Consider the following 23,937-nt stretch of genomic DNA (forward strand, 5'->3'; position numbering starts at 1 on the left):
AAACAGAGCAGAATAAAACCACTCTGGAGAGGATGTTGAAATTTCCCACCTATTGCTTGGATTTAGTTAAAACTTTAATTTGGTGTGAACACGGCATGACGCAGTGTGCCTTAAAAAGGCAATAAAAACGTCATTGTATGCTATGCTATAACAAAGTCATTAGAAAAGTGCTAGCCATAAAAATGTCATAAATATAGTATAGTATGCCAATAATAGTGTCATAAAAAGTCATTAACGTAATTTTATAAAATTTCATAGGAAGACACCCCATAAAAATGTCATAAATATAGTATGTCGAAAAAAGTCATCGTATACTATATTAAAGTAATATTATAGTGTGTCGAAATGAGTGATAAGAAAGTTGTTTCGTAGGTCAATAAGTTATGTCAAAAAAGTAAGAGAAAAAGTAAATTAAAGTATGTTGAAAAAAATCCTTAAAAAAATTCATATTTTAGTATAATAATAAAGTTAGAAAAAAAGTCATAGTGTAGTATGTCAAAAAGAGTTTTTTATTTGGACTAATCATAATCATTACTTTTTGACTTGCATCATTCGGGTGAATTTGACTTCTAGGTCAATGACACAGTGGGTGAGAAACCCACGTCTCTCTTAGATGAGTAGATTAGAGCAAACACAGCCAGGACGTATCAGTTACCTCTTGTGAGGTTGCAGGGTGGAACATTGCTCAACTGTTTATTATCATTTGTTTGTTCCTTTGATCAGAACCACCACGCAGCACTACTGTTGAGGGGCCTGCACAGCATCTCCTGATATTTATTGTGTTGGACTGGTGGAGAGTTTCTCTTTCTTGTAGGAATGTTTCTTTTGTTTGCTTTTTGCATTGTACAGTAATGTGTGAGGATTACTTACCTGTTACCTGAACACGCTGCGTAGTCCAGTTGGATGTTTACTCCTGGAGAGAGTAAGAGTGAGGCCATACACACACATAAGTTTGATTTGCGTTGGAGTAATTTCCTTGAATTTGAATGTTAGTTTGCCTGAGTTACACGTGTAATGGAGAGCAGTGTAGATAAATATTCACCTCTGGGGACTCAAGATGTCTGCCTACCACCTACCTTGACATTTGAGCCAGATTATGATCGTTTATGTATTCATAGCTGGAGAAGTTAGTTAAATAACGCGTAGGCCTAAAAAAATCCACAATGTCATCAATGGCTAGCTAATTTGAAGATATTTTCCATCAGTTGGCATCCTTTATGTTACAATAGTGCCTCCTACTGGATTTAATCATCCACTGTTATTCGACTATTTCACTTGTTGCCACATCTTCCTGCCACTCTCTGGACATAACTCAACAGCAGGCACACTCAAATAATCTGTTATTCTCCTCCTGACCCCAGTCTGGTGACTGTGAATCATTGGAGGGAGAGCTGGAATGAGATTGTGAGCTTGAGTGGGCACTGTTTCTAAGTGGTCCTAGTGGGTGCTGTTTCTCCTCCCTTGCTTTCCGTTCCGTAAAAAAATAATTTTCTGTAGCACAGAAATACATGTACAACAAAGGTGTGAAACATAGCTACAGGATATGTTTGGTTCAACTCAGTACTCCAGAGTTTCTTATATATATATATATATATATATTTCTCCCACCCCAAACTGTTAATACTTTGTTAATCTTCCACCAAGGTATGTAAAACATATGATTTGCTTGTTGAGATCGCACTTAGCTGATCTGTTATCAGTCACTAGAATAAAACCAGGCCGTGTAATTAGTAGTTTCACTGACTTTGTTTTACTTTACTTTTGTGATTAGTAGAAGTTGTTGCAGCTTTATGTGCAGTAATACAAACTGAAAGTAACTATACTTTACTTGACTTTTATGTTCATTTTCAGCATCAACTGTAACCACTTTTTAAAGTATTATCTTTATGCCAAATCAATGAAACTTTGACGGTTCATTCTTACCTCAAAGCCCACTTATCTTTCCAGAGCAAACTCCATCTGCTAAATAGCACCAAAAGATCTTCACTTTACAAAGCATGGCCTGATAAGGCTCAGCCTCTCTGCCTCTTTTGACAGCAAAGAAAGAAATGAGGAAAATGTCATTATGTTTATTAAAAGCAGGTTGATCCATTCAGACATCCTAAGCAACGTAGGTACGTACACACTGACCAATCTCATGCCAAACAGCAGCTAAACAGTATTTTACTAGATAGTAAAATACCATCCCTACTTTGTAATAAGCTACTTTAGAAAAGTCAGTTATCACTGCCACTTGTACTGTATTACAATGCGCATCATGAAGATTTAGGAGAAAGGCATGTTGTCTCTGAGCCCAAAAACGCCCAAAAATATGATCTAAAAAGTGAAAAATCAAACACATAGCATAGAGTATGGTCAGTTATTCATAAATTATAGCATGAGTGAGCCAAAATACAATGCAAATAAACAGAGGAGGAAAATAAATTAAACTCTTGAATTATAACAACGTGGATAATAACCATAAGACTTAAGGCTCATTTGGGACCTGAGGATTTCATACATACAGTGTACAACAATGCGGCTCAAAATGCCCAGCGTGCCAGACTTATCATGGATGAGAGAGGAAGGTAAGACATCAATTAATCAACACGACGCTGCTGTTTACAATGGAAGCCATATTGGGAGTGTAGGCGCTGCATTTTCTCACAATGATACAACAGGTGGCATTGAAACAAGTTGGCTCAAAACCTTTGGTTACAGTCAGTTTAAATGGCAACTCTGAGGTTTCAATGTAATGTGGTGGAACATAACAGCATGATTAAAATCCAGGTAACGTTACAAAGGTCCCAAATTCTGGTTTGTCGTAAAGCAATGAGGCTGAGCTCCCTGTATTGGGCAGGGATTAGGAACAGGTTTTTTTTTTTTTCTTAGACAGATCAGGAAGCTTTCCAAAGACTACAGTCTACAGAGAGGAGGGACATTACTTCATCCACTGCTTGTCTTAAACCGAGCATAAATATAACTTCACTCACATAAATATGAGCCATGTAAGGTCTCCAACCCCAGTTTAGATCCCAGCATCCAAGGAAAGTCCAGAGGTACATACGATATCCGCTTAAAGAAACCGTTACAAAGCAGAGGAAACATATACACATCCTATTGTGCATCACAGACCGCTGGGCCTCCAAGGTTAAACCCATATGAGAATATCCACCGGTTAGAGGGGAGCAAAGAAAGAAACCTCTTCAAAGAGACTGCAGTCGAGTCACGGTGTCCTTTCAGTGCCAACTTCTAAAGGAGCCAGTTCCTTTCAATCACTCTTAGAAAGGTGGAGGGAAAGATTCTTCCTCACAAAGAGATCTTTGTAGAAAAAACAGGAAAGACAGGAGGATGGGGAAGGGGAGCAGGTGGGAATGTGGCTGCCAGCCTCTTGTTGTCTCTGACCTGCCGTTTCTCCTCTTACTGTAATGAGCAGCTGGAGTGCCTGGTTGATGCAGATGTTTGTCATAGTACAGTCCTGGCTGTGAGGATTACCGCTGCAAGGTTGAACAAGGGAAATGCAGAAGACTCCGGGGCTGCTCCTGTTGCTATGGAGCCTGAAATACACAAGCAGATCAAAATCCAACAGGTGTACGTCTTGTGTCCGCTAGTCTGCTGTGGTCGACAAATGTTGCTCTTTAAACATGGTTTGACTAGGAACTCTTGGCGTGAACGTCTAATTATCACAGTAAAAAAATACAGCAAGCAAAATCTAAAATGTATTCAGAGCAAAGGACTATAGTGCTGTGTGAGTACACAGATATGTCCATAGATGGCACTGGTACGCTGCGCTCAACTATGGCTTCTAAGGAGATGGCTGTAGTAACGTGCAGCGGACTAAGTTTGATAAAAAGGAAAAATATACTCTGAAACAACCAGCTACTGTCAACGTTCTTTGCATGTCTGAGCCCATTTTGTTGTTGATGATATGTATGTTTCTCAGTCTGTGGATAAGAGACTGTTATTTTACAGCTGAGACAAACTGTAAACAAAACATTCATACTTAGCTTCAGGGAGAAAAGGCTTATTTAAAGACTCACCATTCTGCACCAACATTTAATAGGGCGGAAAAAAAACCTCAGAGAAGTGTCAGGGATAGCAATTCATCTAAAGACAGCAGCCTGAAAAGACCATAATGCAATGCAGCTCATGCTGTGTTCACAGTGCATATTTGTACAATTACAAACTGGTAGACAAAAGAAGTTGAGGGAAAGAGGACACCAAATAATATCTTGTGTGCTCAAAACACCAGTTTACAGGTGTTTGCTGTTCGATTTTTCATGAGACTCAAAACTGAACTGAACTGACGTCTCACAAACGGACACAGAGTCGATTTTCATGTTTCATGTCTCAGCGCTGTCCCAACCTGCTATCTTGGGGATGGTAATCTGGCGGCTGCTGCTGCCTTCCCCTCCCTCACTGAAGGGTTTAATCTGGATTACGTAGTCCTGGTTGACCGGTAGTGACAACTCCAAGGAGGTGGTGTTGGTCTCCACCACACTGGGATGGCTGTGTTTGTCCTGGCTGTACATCACCTGCAGGAGGCAGAGAGGTACAGATGATGGCATGAAACCACTTCAGACACAATGAATCACACGAGGGGTTTCAGAGTCTCCTTGTTGATGCACTGACAAGAAAATCTAAGTTCTGGCTTGTGTTTCTTTCAGACGGCTCTGTGAGATGCAATGTGCTGCCACTGAAACTAACAAGATGAATCTTACTGCAGACAGCTGCACATGGCTGTGATGGACCACCGGAGTAGAGGGTGCAGCCGAGATAAGGGGAATGTGGAGATGCATCAATCCAGGCAGCTGCAGCTTGAATTAATCTTCCCAATTTCACTATACAGTAAGCCCCACACTCAGGAGACTCCTTTTATGTAGTGAGAATAATGTGCAGCGACATCGATATCATAGTTTGATATTCTCAACCTATGAGAATACAGATTAGTGTCTTTTTTTATTGATCAGCCAAACCTTAAATGTAATTTCTGAAGTAATGACTAAAATATGTAATTATGCATATGATACTGCTATGACAAGTCAAATGTCACAATCTAAGAAGATGGCAGACAATCTACTGGTAACATGTATACAGCACATTTCCTGCAATATCTCCCCTCTTGAGAAACAACCAGAAAAGTTGTGGATCTTTGTCTGTTGCTGAAATTAGGTGGCAAAAAAGAATAGGATGTGGGCGTTGCGGTTATCAAGGGATTGTTATTGTAGGAGAGCAGGCAATTTGTGGAGATCTTCAAAATTGAATGAATACGCAGCTACACATCATACCACCCCAACTAACTAAAAAAAAATAGTGTTCTCATATTGAATAAATTGAGCGAGTGACTTTCTGTCATTCTCTGTTATGTTACAATCGACAACACCAGACTCTCCACTTCTTACCTTGTATCCTGTGACTTCTGACTCGTTCTCCAGAGCGTGCACTTGGTCCCACCTCAGGATGACCTTGGAGTTGGAAGTGTTCCACATAATTTTGACCGGGGCTTGACTGGGCGCTGGAGGAGGACGAGGGGAGGAAGAGGACGAGGGGAGGAAGAGGAGGGAGTAAAACAACAAGCCCCCGGTCGATAAACAGTAAAGTCCAGAATCAACTCGGCATGAAGGAGTTTTCTCATTATCAGTTCATCATCCCACTGCTAGGAGAGAGCAGTGACTCTTGGAATGCGTGTGTGTGGGAGTGAGTGTACGACTGTTTGTGAAGGGGGAGGTTGGGGAGAATGAAGAAGAGTGTGAAACAAATAAAACTGTGATATTATACCCTTAACCTATATTAACATATGATCTTACTCATCTGTCAGAGCCCTGTCAAGAACGCCAGTGGCTCCATGAAGCATTGTTTTGATCAGTGGACCTGTTTTGTTTGCAAGCATGCGCACAAGGACGCACAGGTTGACATGCAGGTGACTTATAGAAAGGAAAGTGTGAAACAATATAAAGAGGAGTTAACTAATGTATATAGGAAAGCTCTCAGCATGAAACATCATTTTCCAGCGAGGCCTGCATGTCAAATCACACAGTGTGATTAAACAGGCACTTACATCAAAGATTTGCCATGTCTATCAAATGACAAGTGAGTGCGACATGACGTCCCTCAGTTTCAGAGAGAGAGAGAGAGGCGTATGACATGCAGCAAGGGGCGAGGCAGCAAAATAAATAAAACGGTGGATAAACAAGAATCCTCCATATGGTACCTTTACGGTGCTCTTGTGTGGAGACTATTCCCTACTTTCACTCTAATTGGTGAAACATGAATGCTGAAATGAAATATATACCGAATGGACCATGCACTTTTAGCCAGAGGGGAAAAAGAACATGCACAAAAAGACAGTCAGTCCCCAGACTGTGTTGAGAGTCCTTACGTGGTTTCTTGGTTGTGACATTGACTATGATGCTCTGTGGACCCACTCCAGCGCTGTTATAGGCCCGCAGGGACATGTAATAGGTACTGCTGCCCTCCAGATCCCTGACGAGTACGGAAGTTTTATTCTCCACTGTCCTGATCACAGTGGCGGTGTCCTGCTTCTTCCTCTCACCCCAGTACTGCAACTGAAACCACACACAAAATACACAGATTATACTTTAACAGCTTGCATCTGATTTGTTACTCAATACCTTCATCTGTAACTGCACCAGTGTGGGCATGAATCCTGGGGGGCTTCATGCTGCTCATGTACTGTAGTTGACTTCATGCACGAATAATCATATAGACACTAACAGATCCAAGATATGCCACTAGCTGTTGGCACTGTCCACTACATTTATACAATTCCTATTGTGTGGGCGTGTGTTGGTTTGACCTCATAGCCCAGGATGCGTCTGCGGTTGTTGCTCCAGGCCAGCGGCTTCCAGGTGACCTCTACCTCGGACGCTGATACACTCTTCGCCCTCAGCCTCCCTGGAGCTCTGCTGGGCTCTGAAAGGCACACGGGATAGTCAGGATAAGGAGGAAGACACAGATTCAATACACCCACGTCTAAGGAATGGCTTTTTGAACACACTAGCTCCATCCAATCTATCTATATCACTGTGTGAGGAGGAGTGAGTGATCCAAAATTAAGTCCTGGAAGGTCCACTGAATACAACAGTACAGCCCCTAAAAACTGAGGTCCAAATCTCTAGTATTTCTCTGTAACATTAAATATACAATTAACAATTTAACTTTAAGTTCAGAAGAAATCATTTGTAGTTATCATTTAAGAGTTTGCCAGCCACAAATGTATTCGATCTACTTTTGATCTCCAGACTGTGTGGGTGTGGTTTGATGTCAGTTTAAATATTAGTGAATCCCAATTGGTGCATGAAAATGTGTGACATCGTCTTTTTTTCCATGAGTGCAGCCCACTTCAAACCAGTGAAAAGAGCTCAGACAAAAACACAATGTGAAATGACCCAAATACTAACTTGGGCAGAAATGTCTTGTGTTCACGTGGGACCACTTCAGTCACATTATGAATCTGTATGAGAAAATATGTTTCCTCGTACAGATCACTTTTAGTGAACGTTATTTGAAATTGACGTGTTAACTTGACAGTTGTTAATACACTTGATGTTCATGCATGGCTTTGTGGCACTGGGTGTTTAAAATGACAATTACTAAAACTGCAATCAAAATAAAATCTGATAAAAAAAAAAAAAAAAAAAAGTGCAGTACATTCCCCGAGTCCAGCTAAGGCATACATAGTTGGCTTTAAAGTTGTAATAGTACACACCTTCCTCCGCTGAGTAGATGGTGGTCACTGGACTGAAAGGGCCTTCTCCCTTGTTGTTGTAAACCCCGACTTTGACTTGGTAAGGGGAAAAGGGAGGGATGCTCTCGTTCTTGAAGACATATCTAGAGGCGTCCGGAGACGTGACAGCAGCCTGCATCCAGCCCTGCGCCCCCAGTGGGCGGAAAGCCACCACGTAGCCAAAGCCCGGACCACTCTGCAGCTCCTCTGGAACAGTCTAAGGAGGTATGAGTCAGAGGGATGACTCAAGATGACTGATCCAACATGAATACCTAAAAGAAATGCAGCTATGCACGGATTAGGGTGGTACTGTACTTGCAAGCCTTGAATGAACTTATCACTCTGTCTAGTTAAGTGGTTTTAGACTGAGGAAAAATTCAATTAAATCATTACTGTATGTTTCAATTTAACATAAAAATAAATGAATATAAGAAATATTCAAACATTAAGTCCATGACCGTAATGTGTGTGTGTTTGTGTGTATATATATATATATATATATATATATATATATATATATATATATATATATATATATATATATATATATATATATATAAGTCTACCTCCCAAGTGATGACCAGCTCTGAATGTCCCCCACCGCCACCGTTCACTCTGGACGGAGTCACCCTGGGAACTAACAGATCAAACACAGTGTTAGAAGGACCAGTTTGTATATTCAATCACCTGCAATTTGAAATGACAGTATGGAGTATAGTGCTGCTCACTATTAAATAACATGTAGTTAGAGATATTGAGCATGTTCAACATTTTCAAGAGTTAGACCTTTCTTAAATTCTGACTTTAAAGAGTGCTCCATCGGACTCATGATGGACAAAGATTTTGTATTTATTCCATGCATTCTTCTTCTTTGTCAAAACGTGGCCCCCACATTGGGTCAGAGATTCAGATAGCAGCTGATGTAGCCTTGAGCTGCTTGCCTCAAGCAGAGATGAGGAGCGGGCTGCAGAGGTCTGGTGAGCTCATTTCTCCTCACTTCTTTCTTCCTAACTCCACACCAACATTCCCCCCCCCCCCCAAGTTAAACTCATAGTCTTTAGCCCCAACCAATTTTGTACTGTGACATCACTTGAGCCAATTTATTTGATATAGTGCAGCCTCCTCTGGACCCGGGGTTTATACATTGTTTTAACATATGCAGTAGAACTCCACAAGACCTGTTCACAGACTTTGTGTAAAATCAGAATTTGCCTTTTGATGTGCAGCACAGAGTGGATTTACATTTGAAGTGGAGCTTCAAATCCAAACATCTTATGAAGCCGTAAAGTACTGCTCTGCTCTCAGGTAGAGTGTCTTTTTATGGGTTGGTCATTATGAGACAATATATTGCTGTATCATTTTATATTTATCCATGTTGGTGTATATGTGTATACTTATCTATGCATCTGTATATGTGGGTGCATGCACCTGCAGTATGTACAATAACACTATGTATGGTTACTAAATTACAAATTCAGGGTGAGTGATTCAATTTAATTGTATTTCATAATTTTAAATCTCTTTTTAATCCACTCTGTTGACTAGATTTGATTCATGTTGTTTCTGAACCAAAGATACTGCATCTATTAGTATTTTCTATGCACTGCCCGCTCTCCACACACACACATGGATGAAACTGTGTGACTAGAGCTGCCAGGCATCAACATATTTATTGTGTACTTAATTCATTCATGTGTTGTGCGCCCTGAAGAAGCGGCGAATTCTCTGGAATACACTGGTACAATAAAGTGCTTTGAAGGGATCTAATTGCTGTCCTGGGCATAATTCGCGAACAATTTGTGCCACTGTTGGCAGCAGAGGAAATGTAAGGAGCTTCTGATACGTACGCATTTCTTTGGTGCGGGCCTTTTTGGAGGGTTTGCTGGGCTCTCCTGTTCCTATGCTGTTTGTTGCCAGGACTCTGAACTCGTACTCCACCCATGGACTCAAGTCAATGACGGAGGATGACAGCTGCTTCCCCCCGAGCAGCTCAGGAACTGAGAGACATCACAGAAATAACCTTTCATCAAAACCCTGCAAGATCTGTCTCTGAAAGTTAGCCAAGCGGATGATGTGTTATTTACTGTCACTTCATGTGTGGTGTTTGAAAAGGATACCAGTCACATCCCCCCTTCCCTCTTTTTTATCTAATAACTAACACATTCACTCATCAGACTGTCAGATGAAACCAGCCTACCGGTGGTAACAGCTTGCCACCCGAGAGAGAAGGGCGTTCTGGCCTGGATGGTGTAGCTGTGGATGGGGCTGTGATGGTCCATTCCGGGTCCCCAGGACAGAGAGGCAGTGGTCTCTGTCATCTCAGTCACCTGACAGCCAACAGGGGGGCCCGGGGGACCTGGAAGGATAATTAGTTAGAGTTCATTTAAATGGGAAGATATATACTGGAGAGATTAATGAAGAAAAGAGGCAGAACGGAGACACATCGTTGGTGAGCCATAATTAGAGCAGATGTTACAAACTGATTAGAGAGCGAGTATTAGGACAGCTGTGAGTGCAACACCGAACTACGACCAGTGCAAACATGATATTTTTTACACTAGCAGTAGTAAAGAACAACATTTTTTGTTTTTCTGAAGTGCAGTTTATTGTAATACACTTAAGGAAATCCAAAAAGATCATAACATGCCCTATAGCGAGTGTTCCCCACATGGCGGTTTCCAAGGTTAATCAGAGAAGGTTATCAGGATATGAAGAAAGACAGAAAATACCTGAACATAATTTACTGTTCTCTAATCTTTGCTTTATTGTGAATGACTATATAGTTTAACATTTTCTAAAGATTAAAATAAAACAATCTAAGGATACTGTAAGGAAAAATCACAAATTGACAACTCCTGAACATATGTAAACTTTGATGAGGGGTCATATGTAAACCAAAAAGGTCGGGAACTAATGCGAGGGGGTTTATGTGGGAGAGCACGGTGGAATATCACTGTGCGTCTGCATCGCGATGCATGCCGGTCCCACAAGCTTTGCCTCCAACACTGGAACTATATGTAGAGGCCACATCGTGCTGGAACTATATATCGCAAAGTGACTTTGTTCACATTCTTTCGTTCGCTTTGTGATACACAGTACAGTGTTAACGGGAAGGTTTGTTTGTTTCAGTAGGCGACGACTGCCATTCAGTCAGCTCCAGTACTTGTTACAGTGCAGATGTTGCGTGTAAACACCATCATTATGCCAGAACAACAAATCTTTTTTTAAACATGTTTAAGTTTGGGAGACATCCTTACCTCTGACTACCACATCAGTGGCAATAGACACACTGTCCACCTTGGTCTGAACAGCACACGTATATTTCCCAGCATGCCTCAGCTGAATGTTCCGGATCATGATGTCACCAGCCGAGCGCTGTCGGTGCACAAGTTAGGAAAAAAAGACGACAAAACAGAGTAAGAAAGTAGAGTAGAAAAGCAGTAAAATGTTGCGAAATGAACTAAAAGGACTGCAGGAACAAGTGCAATGTCACAGTGATTTCTTTTGGCATTCAATTTATTATGTTATGGAAGAGAAAGGCAAAACACAAGTCCAGGGACGCACCAAATGACTGAGTGAAGGTTTTTGTGATCATTTATGAGGACAGCTCTTTGTGGGAAATTAAAAAGCTCTTCTTTCTTCTTTCAGCTCCATCCCTTTTATTCCTTCTGATTCAATTGAATCTGGAGAAAACCATTCAATGCCAAATGCATTATTAGCTTTGAACTTTAAAGTTAGAGCTAATGTTACATTGATGGCTTATCTATGAAAGTATGGGACTGTGAAACAATATGAGCCTCGATAATTACTTTGATGTATAATCAGGGACATTTTCTAAAGATAAAAATTCGGTTGCTGCAAGTCATTCACTCCCTGCCATCATTAAAATAATATAACTGGGGACGGAGCGGGTTACAGATCTCTCACTCTGGCAAATTTGATATACAGCATGAACAAAGGAACCTCCAAGCATGCTTATTAAAGCAAGTGCGACTGTAAGAAGTAACCATATGTTGTGTGGCTTCTAGACAGAATAAAAAGGCAAACGGCCTTATCTTTCCATTGCAGGTAAAGTCTGTATCTACAAAGCAGTGCTATTGCTTTATGTTAATGCTGACTTGTCATAATTGATTTGTTGGGTTACATGGGAAAAAAACATGATAATTAAATAGATGTACAGGAACATTCAGTTTATTTCAGTATTTTTCAACTAAATACTGAACATGCTGACTGGGTTTCACTGGGGTTTGCCAATGCATCCTTCCGTCAGCCTTTTTGCCTCCCTTTCATCTTAAGTAGTATAATCTCATATCACGCCAAAAATATTCAGCTGGAAAGTATATTTCAGTTTGTTCCATACTGTTGTTCTTAAAAATGTCTTTCAATTCCAGATGGACCTTTTTTTCCGAATAGACACCATGAGTCCCATCATTTTATCAATCACAGCCACTGCAGTAGCGTGACTGCAGCTCTGGCAGCAGCAATAAGCTCTACAACATGCAAGGAGCAGATCTCTATTTGGGACCGCAAAATGCTGGAGGCATATCATTATCATGTTGTTCAACACTTGCAGGATACAGTATATTCTTTACCAGCAGACTTAAAATTAGGGTCTTGCAGGGTTTCTCAACGTTACTCATCATTTTAATAGTAAATTCGAAAATAACAAGCCCAAAATATATAATTGTTCCAAATCTGTTTCTATTTCTGAGCCCTAAAGTTTGTTGTTTGATGTTTACTGAAGCTTTAAAATGATAATATTACAAGGTATTAGGGTACTCAGCTTCTTAACATTGCTATTCTTGAGTTGGATAGATAGTGAAATAGTGAAAGTCATATCTGAACACTGTTCAGATATGACAATTGCCATTAGATCACAAACGTTTAAGTGATGTGAACTTCTACTGTCAGTATCTCAATGGTTGTTCTACCTCAACACGTCGGCGTGGGTTTGATGCAAAGGAGTCAAGTCTTCAGATGAACCGCAGGGCGAAATGCAATTATAAAGCTCTTGTTGTCGTTATTGTGGCAAATGCAAAAAAAAAAAAGCAAGAGGTGATAAAGAAGCAAAGACCTCATAATTGCTTTTACTAATTAAGAGAGAAAAAATACGTGGTGTTCGATGATCAAGTGTAACGCATTGCGTAATAAATTCCTTGGTTGCTGCTTTTGTCAATGTAGGAAGAGATATTAACAAGCAAAACAGGCAAACAGAGGCTTCTTGCTCAGTCAAGAAGAGAAATCTCATCTGTATGATTCATCATGAACGAGTGTTCAATACTTTGCCACCTTAAAAGATGAAGCTGAAATTAAGCCGTAGAGGAATGAGACGTAAATGTGTTAGCGATTATTTTAATGGAGTTCAAATAGCTTATTTCCTTATGAGTCACTTTAAACCAGGGGGTGTCAAAAAATACGGCCCGAGGGCCAGAACCAGCCCACCAAAAGGTCCAATCCGGCCCACTGAATGAGAGTAGCAATATATATATATAGAGTAGATGTTAATTACAATTTTCCAATTTCCAATGTCCACTGGGCGCCGTAATAAGAGTAGCAGGCCTGATGCTGGAGACGCTATTTTAGATCCCACGTGATTACATACAGGCTATGTGACGCACAACTGTCCAGACTCGGCTACTGTTCATGCAGGTTCCGCCGGCGGGAATAGTCTTTGTCAAAAAAGGAGAAAAGTGGACTCAGACACACAGCATCTTTCAATGCTCAAACGATATAATATTCAGTGCCGCTATCAGCGGACACTTGAGTACAGAGAAGGTAGATTAATCGTTGTCAGGTTTGAGGAAACAGCCGGCTGTTTTTAGTCGAAGCTGACAGATCAGCGAGACATCTCAGGTTGCTCATCATCTGTTTTGCAAATGGAATGTTTATCATTTGTGAACGTAATCATGAATTTGCTTCTTTTTTTTTTTTAAAGAAAGAGAAGTTGGAGGGGTTGTTATTTATAGGTTATTATGCAACGGTTTTACCGGTCTGGCCCACTTAAGATCACACTGGACTGAATGCGGCCATGAACTAAAATCACTTTGATTTAAACTACTGTATATATCTACAATTTTATCTTTAATAGCAAGTGGTTATGTAGATACTGACGTTCTGTTAATGATGTAACTGTTTGCATATGGCTTTGCTTTAAGCCATGCCTTCAGATACTGGAAGCTAAACAACACGTGTGTGTATGATTTCTGTAGCTCACAGTTCTCTTGCAACATATCATATATTGTATATCACAAAGACATTATTGCACTTACTCCACCAACTTTTTCAAAATACGCCCAGTGGCTTCCAAAGTGGATTAGCTGCTCGTTGAAGAACCAGGTAAACTTGAGGTCCAGCGTGGGGTCATGAGAGACCTGGCAGGGCAGCACGATGCTCTCCCCCACGGTCACGTCCAAATGACCTGCTGGACTGGTGATCGCTGTTGGCTCTGTAAGCAGACAGCACCGAGTTAGAAAGGTGGGCATGTAACAGTGTCGACATACCTTCGTTCTGTATGTATAGTAATCCACTATTGTTTTTTTTAGCAAGCTTGTTTTATACTGCTTTATGTTCCTGGAATATTGAGAAATAATTGCAATAACATGCCACACTCAGAAACAAATCCTGCCCTTTGTCCAAATCCTGTCCTGAATGTTAAAATAAACAAGATAAATTACTTTTGAGTCTGCCAGGGAGCTTATATTGCATCTCTTTCTTTGAGTTTAATAAATCAGAGTATGGTCTGATGTATCACCGAACAACAACAGAGTGAAATAAACAAACAAAAAGAAAAACTCAACCATTACGGCGGGTCAGATCCGAGTCTATAATTTGGCTCTGTTTGTGCCGAGACAAAAAGCCATCCCATTTCATCCTCAGCGTGGTGCGCATCAACATAATCTTGCGTCCATCTCGGCTTTATGTCTCATTCAACAGCAGTGCGGTGCACAGAATGTAGCACGGGCTGAGAGGCCCATACACTGGTCCACTGTGAATTATGCATGCATGTCATAAGCAACTAATGGACAGGAAAGCCAATGCAGCATGTCAGAGGGAGTAAAGGTCTATATTCAGCTCTGTCAAAACAAGCCAGCTTGTTTATCTCACACCCCCAAAGGAGAACCGACTGGTCATGGCGGTGCATTCCAGGTGAGTCTTAGGGAAGTTTGGCACCAGATGCAAAACGAGAGGGGTAAAACTTTCTGCCTCCGATTGCTCAGCTGTCACGCTCATCTCCTGTTATGACTGGAAGGACAATCACAAATTGGCTCCCTCATTCCCTTCAGCGTATTCCGAGCATGGCCTTGGTTTGTATCGTATGTATACATGCAGGAATTTAATGTTTCCAATTTAATTAGCATATGAATTGCTGAAATGTGTTGGTATGCCCATTTACTTGAAACATATTAAATATTTGATTTAAATTAAATTGTAAAAAAAGTAAAAGTATGAAACAATTTAACCGATTCATCTTAAATTTACATTAAATCAGTTTAATCAAATTCAATAATTTGGTTGATTAAAGCGTTGCCTTGGGCTGTAGGAAAATTAGATGACATTTTATAGACTAAACAATTTATCAATTACTTGAAATAATATCTTCAGAGTAATCAAGGATGCAAATATTCTGTAGTTGCAGCCCTAATTAGTTTTTTCTTTTTTTATTGTTAATAATGTTTTCTTTCAGCGCTAATAATAAACATACACTGACATGTAAGCAGTAGGTAACATAATGGTGGCTAGAGCAAACTCACAATGACTAATATTTTAGGAGATCACTTTATGTTTTTTAAGTCTTTCTTACAAAGTAATGTGCTTCAATCTATACTTAAGTACAGTATTTCAATAAATATATAATTCATCTATGTCCAACACTATTAATAGACACACATAGCAATACACTGTACAGTAAATGTACAGTAAAGCCTCTTTACGTGGAAAAAAGCAAAACTGTGCTTCTAGGCGAGCCAATTTACAATTCAAAAAACCTGTGAAGTGGAATGACCAAAAGGCATTTTAATAGAGCACTGTTGTTGACTCTGCTCTTTAGAAAGACCTGGAAAAAACGCATTGCTCTGCAGAAGTGAGTGATTTAAATGGATTGAAATCTTAAACAAACCGAGCATGGCTATGAGCCACGGTGCAAAAAGTATGAATTAAACATAGAGGCGCATGAACACAATGAGCTTCCTCCAGCCACTGCCTATCAACTAATTGGACTGTATATCTGTCAGGTAAGAAGAGGGCCGTCTTTATAGCAACTCTGCTTCACAGTGTTTGTTCATCAAGTGTGCAGTGAGGGTCAGCGTTGGTTAATCTTGAATGCAGCACTGGTACGGTTGTGCACACTGCCACATCTTTTGTTCTGTGTCCCTCCAAAATACTGACAAACGTAAATGATGTGCTAGTTTATTAAAAGGGCCGAATAAAACACCTGCAGGAGTCCTGATGTTCAAATGGATTTTATATATATATATATATATACTGTATATATTTTTTTAACACATAACCAATCCCATTCCTAAAATACATGACAAAAAGCAGACAAGCTGTTAATGTTTAATATCTTACATGTTTGGTGTTGATGTAATTGTACTGTTTGGTATAATAGCGATTTTGTCTTAATCGATGGAGATTGTTGCTGTATTATTTACTGTCTGTGTAGTTTAGGAGCAGTTATAACCAAGGAAACAGCATTGGGGATAACAAACAATAAACAAGCAATATCCAGCTGCCATTTACAGTAAACCAACAAGGGCTGATATGTGAAGCCAAGTCAAGAATATAATATTTTACCTTTAACCAAAAGGCTGCCAGCACTGCTCGCTACTCCAAACTGGTTTCTGGCTACACACGTGTAGAGTCCGGCATCCATTTTAGTAACATTGGAAATCCGTAGGCTGCCATTATCCAACACAGTAACTCTGTGGGTTAAAAAAACAAACAAAACATAGATATCACCGTACTAGGCCAGTGCACCAGTGTTGGGTTTATAAAGGAAGCTTGCGTGCTGTCATTTGATCTATTCTAAATGAGAGAGTCCAGTGTCCTAAAGCATTTGTACTTTAGCCTGAATTGATCTCAGTGAATTTTAATTGGCTTCCTGTGCGTCAGCGTGACATCTCAGTGTGAAGAAGTTACAGTTTGATTTCTCAGCACTGAGTTGATAAGAACAGTGCAAGCTCACTTTGCGGGAGGAAAGTCTCCTTATGAGTTCAAGGGGGTTAAGACACCTTACCCTGAATACACCGTTAACAAAAGAGGCCGGTGCAGCATAACACCCAATAAAAAAGGCTGTGCCTAAAACAACATTTAACAGAGTTGCATCCCAAAATAAGACAATTAAAACCAGATTTGTTAAGAAGCAATAATACGATTTTTTTAGTTCATACTATTGTTTGGGTCACATACATAATGACATGTAATGACCACTAAGCGGTCTGAAGCTCTTCATTTCTAACCTGGAAAAGAAAAAAAAGAGTTAACAGCAAACGACAAGTACTACTCCTCAGATCCAGCCCACACAGTTATTGGATTTTAACTGATAGAGTCTTGCACGTCAGTAAAATTACACCAGCGGAGCAACAGACTCGACCCGCCTGGTTGTGTGGTTATAAGTTGAACCACTCGTACAGATTGCACCAGACTCTCATTTCATCTATTGGTGTCATCAGTCAAGCCTGACAGATTTCCTCCGACAGAGAGAGAGAGAGAGAGTACTGCTTCTACTTCACCAGCCAACAAGGTGCTTGAGTGACGTGAAGCCAAATATGAAAGATAGGTCAGCAACAAGGCACTGCCTGAATAAAGTGCGTATGCTTCCTGTCTTCCATGTTTAGGTTTCATCTGAAGAGCATTATTTCATCTCACAGCAACAATCAAATTCATACATGAGCTTGGTTTGTTTTCTCATTTCACTCACTTGAACATTATCACACATTTGAGCTGAAAAACTAAACTTCACAAAGGATGATGGCCACTGTTGAAAATGTGTAGGAGGATGGATCCTTAAAAGCATATCAGCAAGGCGTCGAATACAGTGTGTACAAAAAAACGTGCACAAAGAACACTTAACATTAATTTTGCCCCTTTTAAGCACAATTTGAGCAGAGTCAAGGATAGAGGATAAAAGAAGAAAAATTGTTTAAGTGAAAGTAGTTTGGTGAAATCCATACACACTTAGTTTATAAAAAGGAAATGAATGGCAGGGTCACAGGTGACCGAGGCAACAAATAATAAAAAATAAATGGTTTGATTAATTCTATTTACTAAAAGCATTCTCTCGCTTTAGTGGAAAACTGGCCACAGCTGTCATGCTGCACAGAATGCTGCCGTTAAAAGCTGAAAGGGTTTATTCAAGCAACAGATCCATTCATTTTAAAACCTTATTTCATCAATTAATGATCAGATACAAATGATATTAGCTTGTTGAGATGTATCACAAAATGACTCATCTTAGATACCTGCTCATGTTTGATCATTTTGCCTTTCTTGTTATCAAAGTGCTAGTTTACAAAACATATTGTCCTTGTTCTTTCTCTTTTGTCTCTGTAATTACTGGATGTGCTCTATCTCATCCCTTTAAGTTTGTGCTTACATCCTACACTCTCCTCCTGCTTCGCAGCTTACCGGTGCTTCTATCTGGCTTTGTGGTGGCAGTCATCATTGTTTTTCCCTTATCTTGTTCCTCAGAGTAAACAGCCTGAAATAAATACTGACTTAATATGTTCGTCCTGATAAAGAGGCGTCAGCAGTGAGCTGTAATTGTGCATGATCGAGCTACATTTGCTTTATTATCTCTACTAATTATAGCTGCGGTAGGTGTCTTAATGTGTCTTCTCTGTCAACCTGAATGGGTCTTCATATACAGAAGAAAGGAAACACGAGTACGAGTAAGACACCTCTTCCCATTTCGTGTGACTTCTTGTGGTGTCGATAGAACCTTTTGCAAGTGTCACAGTTTAATATATTTTAATTGCTCTGTGATGATTCAAATGTGCAAAACCTGCTAACAGGTGGAAGTATCAGATACGGCAAAGCAGATCTACTAAATACTTTCCCTTGAGGTGCAACAGCTGAAAACCTGTGAACATTAAAGGGATAGAAATAGAATGACTTAAGTACAGAACTAAAGTGTACTTGCAGCAGTGCCCCGACAACACATTGGAGCCAATCACCCTCACTGATCATCACTGAATAATATACGTTGTAAATCTCTAGCGGATATAAAGAATTAGAGAGGCAGGAGAGGCTAGTTGTTACAGAGCTCATCCTTCAGTTGTCACAACGAAGTCAAGATGTCCTAAAGCAACACTGAGCCTTTACCAGCTATTTATCTCCCAAGAAGCATGAAGGGAATTCTCTGCAGGGATCATGGAATATCACAGTGTTCAAATACATTCCCCGGAGCTAACAGGACAGCCACTGCTTGTTGAGCTAATCATTTATTTGGCCTTGTGTTATCAAAGTTATTACAAACAAGCCTCATGTGCAGAGATGTTTCCTGATGGGAAACAGTTGTCAGACTTACATTGTGATCCCACAGTTTACCAGACAAAGGGAGGTTGTTCACCATCATTGCCGTGTGATTTCTGTCTTGAAGAGTTATTTGTCAAAGACAGAAACTACAACACAAAGTAAAAACATTCAATGCTTGTGGGATAAATGTGTTATCGACTTTGTTTTGATGGATGCAAAGCACAAAGAGCTTCACCTCTTTTACAAAGTCGAGCCACGATAGAAAATCCATCTCCAGTTAATTTCTTTGGTCAGAAAAGTCATGCCAGTGGATCGAATTGTATTTGACCAATCTTTGATACTGCCCGTCAATCGCGGTTGTACAGTGAAACAATTTCCTGACCACATTGGACTCCGAAGAAATAATTAGCGACTTGATAAATGCCTTGCCCTGCAAATCCTCCCTAGGAGCTCCCATCTCATCTTCTGAACTGCACAACAGTGTAATAGGGTTCAGCCGGTGTTTCAAACATAAATGGTTTGAAAGTAGAACTTGATCCCTTTTTTTCTTAAAGATCCCTTGAAGGCAGCCCTTGGACCTCCCACAATGATCAAAAATGACCTACATCGCCTTAAAGGCTGAAAGAATTAAACATACTCCCGTGGAGCCGGGGGTATATTCTCCTAACTGAACTAAGGGCCTTCCTTTGTAATGGGCTATAACAAAGAGTTATGGATATGAGATGTCACGGGGATAAGACTTGCCATTAAACTGTGCAGTAGCCTATGTCAGGCCTCCTCCTCACCAAAGCAAAAAAAAAAAGATAAAGATGTAAGGTGCATTATTTGTCTGAAATGCTTTTACTTTGTTCCCTTTTCTCTCAAAAGGTTGCCCTGGAGCAATTAAGATATTGGGGGAATTTGTGGGGTACATTAAACTTGAGCAGTGTGATATAAACAAGCACTTTACCTCAATCTTATTGACCGCTGTTCAAGTGAGCTATTGGCTGTAATCTAAAAGCCTTCTCTGCCTCTCCATGGTGTAACAAAAAACCTAAGAGGCCAGGCCGTAAATGAAAAAACATTATTTTAACCACATAAGAGGGATTGCATAATTAACTCAGTATATTACCAGGAACTGTTTATTTTATTCGCTAGCACGGCACGTTCTGTATTGGCAACAGATCCAGAAAGCGCTTGCTGTTTTAGTAGCAGGATTATAAATTGATTCACATTACATGATGAAGCAATACATATTGTTCAGCATAACAATCTTAAACACAGTGGTTCAATCTAAAGGTAATATTCCTGAGAGCTATTTCTTATATCCGTTTTGCAATTGCTGGCATCGGTCAGCAGCTAAATTAAATTAAGGTAAGCGCTTTATCGTTAACCTCATAGCTCCCTGCATAAGTGCACAGCAACCCTGTTATGAGGCAATCTTGTTATACATGCCTGGGATATGAGCTGATATAGGTATCACCGCAACGTGATTTCATTAACTAATCAGATCCTGCCTTGTTCTTAGTTGATTTGTTCTCCCCTGCTCCAGATCCTTGAAAACATCCCTGGAAGATTAGAAGGAATTATGGGTATTTTAGTTGAGCCAGTGGGATGGATTAGTGTTGTGCCACCGCTTTAATAGCATTGGTAGCAGCCCCATTTCGATGTGGAGGAAAGTAAACGCTAACGAGCCAGGGACAGGGGAATAGGTTTGTGAGAGATGCTGCAATAATGTCAAAGTCTAACGTCTTGTATGCAGCTCACCCACTTCAGGGTAGGGCTGTAACGTTAAATCTCAAACGGGAAATCTCACCTTTATGAGCGCGATTGATATTGCACATTGCGGTCTGGATGCGTTTTCCTTTCAATAGTTAAGAGGAGGATAAATCTGAAAGATGAGCGCAACATTTAGCAGGCGTTTGCAACACAAAGTCTTTATGCTGATTCTGCTGCTAGCCTCAAAAAAGCCTCTCTCTGCTGTAACCAAATAGTCTCGGCCTGGAAATCTTTACTAGCAATTAGATCGCACCTTTAGTTTCCCAAACATGCCGTCTGACAGGGTGAGTTGAGACAAAACTAAACCTGCTGGAGTCCCACCGTGTTGGCGATGGATATCCCAGAGGTTAGGTGTTGAAAAGCTGCTGAGCCAGTTGAACAATTAATCCCTAATCAAATGAGAAATCTGGACCCCCACTACGTCACCACATGTGCCCGCAGGTGGGCTTTGCCTCCTGCTGGTACATTCCTGCACAAAATAAAGATGTTACCAAACAGAACGTGGAAATGCATCATTGGGTGATTTGTGAAGACAACACTTTGTTTTATACAATGACGCACCAGAAAATGTTGAATGTTTTGAGCTTGTGAGAACTGCAACAGTGCAAATATCATCAAATGGCGACATTTCAGAAAATGGAGACATATAGGTATACAGTCTATTGGTTGTTTGTGCAAGTTGACTCAGCATTTGAAGCCGAGCAAACATGCGTATATGTACACTTCACTTCTAGTAATGCTAAAGATACGGAGGACATGTTGTTTGAAAGTGCATTCTACCATCACTGCATATTTCTCTGATTGTTGCCATGTGAGAAGAAACAGTATGAATCCTGATCAATCACTGACATCCCGCTGGTTCTTTGAGGGGGAGGTGAGGGGGGGTAGGTTTTCCTTGTCTGATTAACATTCCTTTTTCCTTTTTCTTCTCCTCTCCAGCACACAGCGGCATTGCATTGATCTGCACTTAACCTGATTTCTAAATAAACAAGGTGTCCAGCGAGTTCCCTTGGTGCCACCACCACTATCACACGAGAATGTATGCTGTTCAGCCATTGATCAGTCCTTTTGGGATTTTCACCTGCTTCTTCCTTGTCTCGATGGTAGCCTGGATCATCGTCTGCCTTGTGCTCTAATGACCCTCCAGGCCTTACATGCTGCTAATGAGCTGATGGATCAGTGCATTGATCGAAGTGCCGCAGTCTACGAACGGCCAATTACCTCAAATAAACAGCGCAGAGACCGGCTCTGAGCACAGCCAGGAGAGAAAAGGACAATGGAGCTGAGGGAAGAAATGTAGATAGCAGGAGGAGAGTGGTGGAGTGCAGAACGTGTTATACAATTCAAATTGTATTGTGTCACACTGTGGTTCTGTTCTTTGCAGTTTGTCGCCATGAATACAAAGTAGGGAAAAATAAAATAACAAGTCGATGAAATACGATTCTGCAAGTAAAGCAGACAAAACTTAACAATTGTGGTCCCACACACACTTGCACTGACTGCTATACACAAAGAAACCTGGTACCTGTGGCTCTCTCTCAGAGCTTCCTTCCCCTTCCTCCAAGAGATTACACCCCGAGGAGACATCCTGGGCTTGCATTCGATCAGAACGTCGCCACCCTGTCGGGCCAGAGTTTGGGCCTTCAACAAGTTCTGGGAGAAGTCTGGAGCGATGGCTGAGAGGGAGAGTTGAAAGAGATGAATGTAAGTATAGCGAGGGAGACAGGAGGAGGAGAAAACAACAGAGCTGAGGTCTAAGTTACTGTCGGAGGAGACAGAGGAGCAAAGAGGCTAGAGCTATAGAGGAAATGAGCCTGAAAGAGCATCCTAAAAACATGCAGGTCACTCCATCCATTAGGTAGGTCAGCTCTCACATCCTTTTCTTTCTACACACATATGCACTTGTTTGCACACACGCAGACATCCACAAATGACTGCAGGAGAACAGACATGGTACATCATTTTTAAGAAGACATTTTATTTGACAGACGGTGGTGTTTTTTTTCAATTCCATGAATTTTCCTTAGGAGGACATTATGCATTAAGAATTAAGACGTGGTGCTCCGGGGCAGAAATGAGAGAATGTAAAACAAGAGGGAGGCTTTGTTGCTGCTCCTCTAGGCCTTAATTACTAAGGCGCCGCCGTCTGGAGCTGTTTTGTATGCGTACCGACTCAGCGGAAAGCTCTTTAAAGTGAACACAGAGCCTGGCGCCAGTGACATGGCTGAGCACCTGCCAAGGCATGTAAGTGCACATCAATACACACTATGATACATATGTAATCATACACACATGGCATCTCACAATTATTCCTTGACACCAAGTGTGAAATGTCAGTGCTTTCCTCTAACAACAGACATTTCTCTTCTCATAACACATGAGCGGAATATATATGAACTCATATCTTAAAGCAGAGTTGGAGGAATTGTAGCTTCAATAAGATCTGTTCCTCCTCATGTATATTACATGACTGTGGCAAGCTTTCAACAGATCCTCTCGTCTGTAGGGGGCCATGTACACCAAGTAAGACATTTATACCGACATATTCTTTTTGAGTTATGTTTTCATTACCGTATAATAAAGAGATAATATGATGGTGGATGGAAAATTAGAATAGTTTAGCAACACACTCAATAATAGTAACACTAAAGCTATACATCAAAGTTGTCGTATGACAATGTATTTCATGACTTTTGATTCAGGGATTAGCAGATTATCGACAAAAAAATAATTAATTAATTTTCAATTTTCATGATCTATATAATATATTCAAATTGATAGAATTAGGCCAAACATTCCCTTGTTCACGTCAACTAAGCGACAGGGATTGCTGCTTTTCTATGTTTTATACATTTTTATATTTTTGGATTAACGACTTCTGCTCAAGATGTCACCTTGGGCTCTGACGAATCGTAATGGGCATATTTCACAAGTTTTAATAGCTGCAGCCCAAACACACTACAAACCACTGTGTTTTG

At 40.5% G+C, this 23,937-nt stretch overlaps 1 protein-coding gene across 1 annotated transcript in view; it reads right to left on the minus strand.

Moving 5' to 3' along the window:
* Positions 1–2,061: 2,061 nt before the first annotated feature.
* cntn3a.1 (contactin 3a, tandem duplicate 1) overlaps positions 2,062–23,937 on the minus strand; it is a 61,626-nt gene continuing 39,750 nt past the window's right edge. The window contains exons 10-22 of the mRNA XM_076102300.1: positions 22,485–22,635; positions 16,520–16,647; positions 13,996–14,171; positions 10,984–11,101; positions 9,924–10,082; positions 9,574–9,723; positions 8,293–8,363; positions 7,709–7,943; positions 6,797–6,912; positions 6,359–6,545; positions 5,382–5,494; positions 4,346–4,514; positions 2,062–3,536 (exon numbers count right to left, since the gene is read on the minus strand). Of these exons, the coding sequence (XP_075958415.1) occupies positions 3,445–3,536; positions 4,346–4,514; positions 5,382–5,494; positions 6,359–6,545; positions 6,797–6,912; positions 7,709–7,943; positions 8,293–8,363; positions 9,574–9,723; positions 9,924–10,082; positions 10,984–11,101; positions 13,996–14,171; positions 16,520–16,647; positions 22,485–22,635 (1,865 nt within the window). The 3' untranslated portion in view covers positions 2,062–3,444. The remainder of the gene's footprint in view (positions 3,537–4,345; positions 4,515–5,381; positions 5,495–6,358; positions 6,546–6,796; positions 6,913–7,708; positions 7,944–8,292; positions 8,364–9,573; positions 9,724–9,923; positions 10,083–10,983; positions 11,102–13,995; positions 14,172–16,519; positions 16,648–22,484; positions 22,636–23,937) is intronic.

Source organism: Anarhichas minor, unplaced genomic scaffold, assembly GCF_050575085.1.
Source record: "Anarhichas minor isolate MPS153535 unplaced genomic scaffold, ASM5057508v1 ptg000003l, whole genome shotgun sequence".
In the NCBI taxonomy this organism is placed as follows: domain Eukaryota; kingdom Metazoa; phylum Chordata; class Actinopteri; order Perciformes; family Anarhichadidae; genus Anarhichas; species Anarhichas minor.